The sequence below is a fragment of the Rhamphochromis longiceps genome, linkage group LG20 (genome assembly GCF_057381845.1).
Source record: "Rhamphochromis longiceps isolate RC_006_pf linkage group LG20, R_longiceps_female_GT1.1, whole genome shotgun sequence".
NCBI lineage: Eukaryota > Metazoa > Chordata > Actinopteri > Cichliformes > Cichlidae > Rhamphochromis > Rhamphochromis longiceps.
Window position 1 is genome coordinate 32,781,769 of NC_140576.1, and position 6,218 is coordinate 32,787,986.

Sequence of the window (6,218 nt, forward strand, 5' to 3'; positions counted from 1 at the left end):
CTAATAAACAAGGAGTTTAAGTTGAGACGTAACTGCAGTGCCTTACATCAGATTACTGTCGTAATATTCAGGGCTTACGCTCTTTTTATGTCTCCCTTCTTGCAGTTGTTCCTGTGTGGGCTGCTGAACCTGCAGGAGAGCGGCCTGTTGACGGAGGTGGAACCCGCCAAGTTGTTCAGCAATATTCAGGAGATCGTCCGCCTCCACACCTCCCTTTGGACCCAGGTCATGCTGCCTGCCCTGAAGAAGGCTAGGCAAGCCCGGGCTCTGCTCGACCCCACTGACCTTCACCATGGTTTCAGAACGGTTAGTTTCAGACTCCACAGATGCAACAAAAGAGAATCCAAACCCTGCATGCACCCCCAGACAACAAAAAAGAAAGACATCTAGTTAATTTAAATAGTATAGAAACTTTATCTTGGTTTAAAGCATTGAGTGCATCTTTCCAAAGTCAAAAAATCCAGGGTTTTATATTTAATAAATAATGTAATTACCATGTAACTACATGTTCAATATAAAAGTGTGACTGATTATGTAACTATGACTCATATAAAGGTTTAGGTGTTTTATCAATGCACTGGATGCCAGTAAACATAAAATCTTGCTGTTTCACAATTTTTAAGCATAAATAGGATAAGAAACGTGAATTAGCAGCTAGTACGTCTTTGTTTTCCTGATGACAGAAGTAAATATGACGCATGTCTTTGTTTCTGTGTGTGGGTTCAGTTTGGCACCATGTTCAAGCCCTACATCCGTTATTGCATGGAGGAGGAGGGTTGCATGGAGTACATGCGCACGCTTCTCAGGGACAATGAGCTCTTCAGGACCTACGTCACGGTAAGGTTTCTCTTACCATTACGATAATCCCAGATGCTCTCTGCCCAAAAACTCATCCTTGGCTTTTCTCCTCATTTCTGATGCCTGACTTCCTGCTTTTGTCTGACTCAATTCAGTGGGCAGAGACCAATAAGCAGTGTAACCGTCTGAAGCTGGCCGACATGTTGGCAAAGCCTCACCAGAGACTGACCAAATACCCGCTCCTACTGAAGATTCTTCTCAAGAAGACAGATGAACCAGCAACCCGTGACATTGTCAGCAGCATGGTAAGAACTTGGAAAGCATTTAGAAAGTGCTGTTTTTCTCATTTACACTAAAGTATATGCTTTGACTGCTTGTCACCCTGCCTGAGGTCTGAATGCAAATGTATGTTTGTCATTGTTTTCCAATTAAGGTTGCCACAGTAGAGGGCTTTATCAACAGCGTAGACTCCCAGATGCGACAGCGTCAAGAACAACAGAAGCTCGCCACCATCTCTGCCCGTATAGACTGCTATGAGGCTGTAGAGGGGAGCAGTGAAGAAGTGGAGAAGGTAAGAAACACTTTACAATACCCCAGTGCCCTAAAATTAGACTTCATGTCAAACTCTGCTTCATGCCTTTATCTTTCCCCCCTCAGATCCTCAAGGAGTACAACCACTTTGACCTCATGGCTCCCATGAGAGATGTATCTCCGGAAGAGACTCGACAGCTGCATCTCGAGGGCGCGCTGAGGATGAAGGAGGGCAAAGACAGTAGGGTAAGATTGACTCGCATGACTGCTTGGAAACACACGATGAGCTCTTATCTTTATATTCAGATTACACGTGGATTCTCATGTTTCCTTTGCGGTTACGTAAAATCTCACAAAAACTGCAGATGTGTAAAACATTACAAGAGTTACCATAACTGAAATGAGTTTACTGTCCCCACAGATGGAGGTCTATTGTTTTCTGTTCACCGACCTGCTGCTAATTACTAAGCCGGTGAAAAGAGTGGAGAAAGTCAAAATTATCCGTCAGCCTCTCCTTATTCACAACGTCATCTGTAAGGAACTCAAAGACCCAGGTGAGTGCTCAAATACTGACTTTAACTCCTGAATAATATATATTTTTTGTTTTAATAAAGCAGAAAATCCAGGAAATTCTCACCTTTTGAGAAGCTATTTAATTATATAGGTGACTTTTCAATCCACAGAGTACTAAATTTTTCACGTTTTATGTCTCCTACAGGCTCTTTCATCCTCATCTACCTCAATGAATTCAAGAGTGCAGTGGCAGCGTACACTTTCCAAGCCAACAGCGCCACCCAGGGGCGAAGTTGGATAGATGCAATCTGCAATGTCCAGGTAGGATAGCAATGTTTTATTATAGAAAAAATATCGGACAGCATCCAGATATGAGATTTTTATGTGTGGTTTTTTTTTGGTTTTTTTTATTTTTTTTTTTTTAATTTTTACTTTAGAAGCACAAATTTTTACAGTCATTTACATATTTAATGTAAATGGTGCTTTTCAATTTAGAACCAGCTCCAAAGGCTTCGCACTGAGGAGTTCCTCCGCCAGCAGGACAGTCAGAAGAGATGTATGGGGGATGGAGAAGAGGAGGAGGAAGATGAGAGCAGCAACTCCACTACAAGTTCCCCTTTGCTGAGTCACAAGGATCAGCAAAACTCAAGGTACTGAAGTGTAAAGAATAAAATCTGCTGCACTTTTGTAACATGAATAGAACTCTACACAAATTGTTTTCTTAAAATCTCAAACTATTCCTTAAAGTGATCCATTATTGTCTCTGATGTTTTCCTTACACGCTTTCTGGTGAGCTTTTTAAGTCTAACGTTCAACCAAAACTCTCCTTTCAGTCAATCAGACGGTTCCACTGAGACCCTATCAGTGATGGATGTCGATGAGCCCAGCGAGCACTCAGAAATTCCTGCTTCCAACATAAACCTCCAGGAAAGCGCTAATAAAGACTTGGATAGCGCTGTGGGTTCCCTTTCTGACAGGTCTGTGGGTCAGAAGTCGTCAAGTCCACTCAGAGTCCACTCCGCCATCTACACTGAGCACAATCAGGGCACGGGACCAGACAGTGAGGACCTGGACCCCCAGTGCCGCTCTCTTTCCATGGACAGCGCCTACGGTACCCTCTCCCCTGAATCCCTCCTAAGAGAACTGCAGCCACAGCCTGGCCAAAGTGAAGGCGAGGAGACTGAGGAGGAAGAGGGAGACAGGGAGAGTCAGGAGCCAGAGCACGAAGAGACAGAATTAGAAGAAGTGGATGAAGAAGAGGAAGAAGAGGAGGATGCTTCATTAGGGTCTCAGGTGTCAGTTGTCCAGTCCTCTAAACCTCGTCGGCGGCCTCATGTACACCCCCGACTCCATTGCCTCCTGGGGTTGTCCTCTCTGGCTCTATCCCGCTCCGAAGACAACCTCCTGCAACACTTTCATGGTAGCCACCCCATCTCCCACACACACTCCCTCAGCTCTGAGACGCAGGACCAATCGCTGTGCGGAGACATGGACACGTCAAAGCTGTCGCACAGTAAGAGCATGTCCGAGCTGGACCAGAACTCGTCAGTGGAAAACAAGGAGTTATTTTCCACTGACCTCGACCAGTCTGACGATTGCTTGAGCATTAGCTTGCCCTCTGACAAACTCAGTGCCACCCTGAGGAGGGCGGAAGCCAGGCATGGCCACGGGGCGCCCGACGGACAATGCGAGGATAACGATTCTCAGAGCAACAGCTCAGATGGGGAAGTGACTCCTTCTGCCTGCTTAGATAAGAAAGCCAAGTCAGCAGCGGAGGCATCGCCCAAAAAGAGAAAATCTCCAGGCCAACACAAGAAGCTGACGCTGGCTCAGCTGTACAGGATACGCACCACTCTTGTCCTGAACTCCACACTGACAGCATCGTAAGTCATTACTTCTATTATATAAGAAATAATCTGATAGTTTGAGAAGAAACTTAGTCTCACAGAGCCAGGCTCCTTGTGCCCTTCTGTTTTCAGCTGCATATTTATTATACATACAGGAGTGTTTTTGATCTCAAAGAAGGAAGTGAGGAAATGCTCCTAAATTTTGTTTTAGGTACTTTTCCTGAAAGGTATGTGTGTATTAATGTTATCCTTTCTCCCCCCAGGGAGGTATAACAGCTCTTCCAAATGCTGACTGGTGGCATATGGACATTACAAGGAAGAATCCCTATTTTATGAGGATGGACTGAACACACAAATGCACTCGCTCTCTTCCTGCCCTCTCCCTTCCTGTTGCTTTTTGGACAATGACTGTCCCTTTTTTTTTTAACATCACAACAATAGCAATCCATTTGTGTTTTTGATTTTGCTGTTGCGTTGGTTTCCAAATTACTCAAATGGGAGGGAGGGGCAGAGAGATATTAACTGCTTGCACTTTGCAACGGAAGTAGCATTAATGGGGGCTGGAACCTTAAGTTGGACTTTGGGCGGAGTACGTAAGGAGCCCCTACAGACAGGAGGCATCCCGGCGGAGGCCTTAAGACCTCATTACTGCACTCCACACCAGAGAAAAGGTGGAGCTGAGTCCTGCACTTCTCCCTTCTTCTGAGGTGAAAAGAGGGAAAACTAAATCTTGAAAATCTTCTCTACACGTGGCTGAACAAGAAAACGGCGCCTAAGACGAGCTCTTGATACTTGTACTAGTCCTGGTTTGCTTCAGAAAAGTAAAAAAAAAAAATTGCACAGTTATCTTTGTTAAGTAGAAAGGTCACTAATGAGTGAATTTACATTTACAGTCACAATGAATTTTTATTTGTACGTGTTTGCTGTAAAGACATCTGTGTGTGACTGTGAATGAATGTCTACATTTGACTTATGAGTCCAATCCTGACTGAACCAAAATTGCTCCCGTTCTATTACAAACACAAAGATGGAAGACTTGTAGAGCTGGTAGATTCCCAGCAAAAAAATTATTAAATAAATAAAAAGTGCAAAAAGGCAAAGCAAGTCCAAAGCAGCCAATCGCATATCAGCTCATAAAGACTTGATTCTTCTTTATTTGATTGTAGGTTGAACTAGTGAGAAGATATTCCTAAAAAAATAGACAGAACATGTGTGACTAAAGCTGTTTTGTGGAATTTTCTGCACTATATAAAGGCTTGGATGGCTTACAAGCACACACAGGAACTGATTTATAGGAAAAACAAAAGGAGTGCACACGTGATTGTGTTTCTTGCTAGAAAGAGGAGGCTAAATAAAAAGTTTGGGGTGGTGACTCTCATTTTAGATGAATGGTGTTCTCTGGGAGATTTAAGGGGAAGAAAAAAAAACAGTAAACGTAACATTCACACTGATGTTTGGCTTTTCAGATCAGTAATTACGGACTTTACTCAAAATGTTGCCCAAACCAAATAAGTTAAGTGTTTAGTTTTTTGTGTGTTTATGTAATATTTATTATGACTCATTTGTTTTATATATAAGATATTGTTTATATTGTTTGCTTCTGTGTTTTGTGATTTCTTTTTTTTTGGGTCAATTTAGTCTTAATATTTTTTTTTTCCCTTGCCAGGCATTAATGTGCTATGAACCAAAATAATGTATTTCCTTTTTCAGTAATGACTATAAAATGTCTTACAAAATAATAATTCAACACAGGCTCAAATACAGATACAATCCCTCTTTTTAATGGTTTAATCCAATGTAATGGAGTGATTTGAGGAGAGAGGCTGAATCTGAACGGCATGGCATTAAAACAACATGAACTGGTCAGACTGTTCCCGTCTCTTGTGTTCTTAACCGTGCACAGACAGCAGGTGGCGAAAGAACGTTGAGGGGCAAATTACACCAGACCGACCTGACCATGTGTGGCAGCAATTCATTAGATCAACTTATTTGATATAAGATCAGCAGAGCAGTGGCAGACGATGTATTGGCATATTTAGATTAAGTAAGAACTTAAATATATACAGTGCAGTGCGTGAATTACTTTTCTCTGAAGTTTGTGTAAGCGTTACCTTTTCACCTGTAACTTCAGCTTTGGTTTAGTACCATAAATATAATGGCAAAGCACAAATATTGAACTAGTTTTGAATGTAAAATGTTAACATTTATTGTAATTATAAGTATTAGCATGCAGTGTTGAAATGTGCTTTGAGCAAATAGACAAAGTAGAATTACAATGCTGCTTCAAACCACTTATATTCTACTTAGTTTGGGTTTAATTTGGATTCAAAGAGCATTTATATTTTCCAGTTAAGTTTCTGAGAACTCATTTGGATCACACAGTCAGTACAGCTGTCTGTCTGGGCCGACCGTCTGCTTCAAATTCCCAGAAAGTTCAGATGAGGTGAAATCCGACCCGTCTCAACAGTAAACGGTCCGACGAACATGTGGAGCATTAGACCAGAGCCTAATGGCCGAGAGTAACGTCCC

At 42.4% G+C, this 6,218-nt stretch overlaps 1 protein-coding gene across 3 annotated transcripts in view; it reads left to right on the forward strand.

Moving 5' to 3' along the window:
* The window catches only part of plekhg5b (pleckstrin homology domain containing, family G (with RhoGef domain) member 5b), a 79,422-nt gene extending 73,851 nt beyond the window's left edge, over positions 1 to 5,571 (forward strand). For 2 of the 3 annotated variants that reach the window (XM_085392655.1, XM_085392654.1), the window contains exons 11-20: positions 106 to 306; positions 727 to 837; positions 954 to 1,103; positions 1,232 to 1,369; positions 1,456 to 1,575; positions 1,751 to 1,883; positions 2,048 to 2,163; positions 2,338 to 2,492; positions 2,676 to 3,725; positions 3,953 to 5,570. In XM_085392655.1, the coding sequence (XP_085248781.1) occupies positions 106 to 306; positions 727 to 837; positions 954 to 1,103; positions 1,232 to 1,369; positions 1,456 to 1,575; positions 1,751 to 1,883; positions 2,048 to 2,163; positions 2,338 to 2,492; positions 2,676 to 3,725; positions 3,953 to 3,962 (2,184 nt within the window). In that variant the 3' untranslated portion in view covers positions 3,963 to 5,570. Of the gene's footprint in view, positions 1 to 105; positions 307 to 726; positions 838 to 953; positions 1,104 to 1,231; positions 1,370 to 1,455; positions 1,576 to 1,750; positions 1,884 to 2,047; positions 2,164 to 2,337; positions 2,493 to 2,675; positions 3,726 to 3,952 lie in introns of all 3 variants that reach the window. The other variant, XM_085392653.1, reaches the window with a different exon arrangement.
* The last annotated feature ends 647 nt before the right edge of the window (positions 5,572 to 6,218 follow it).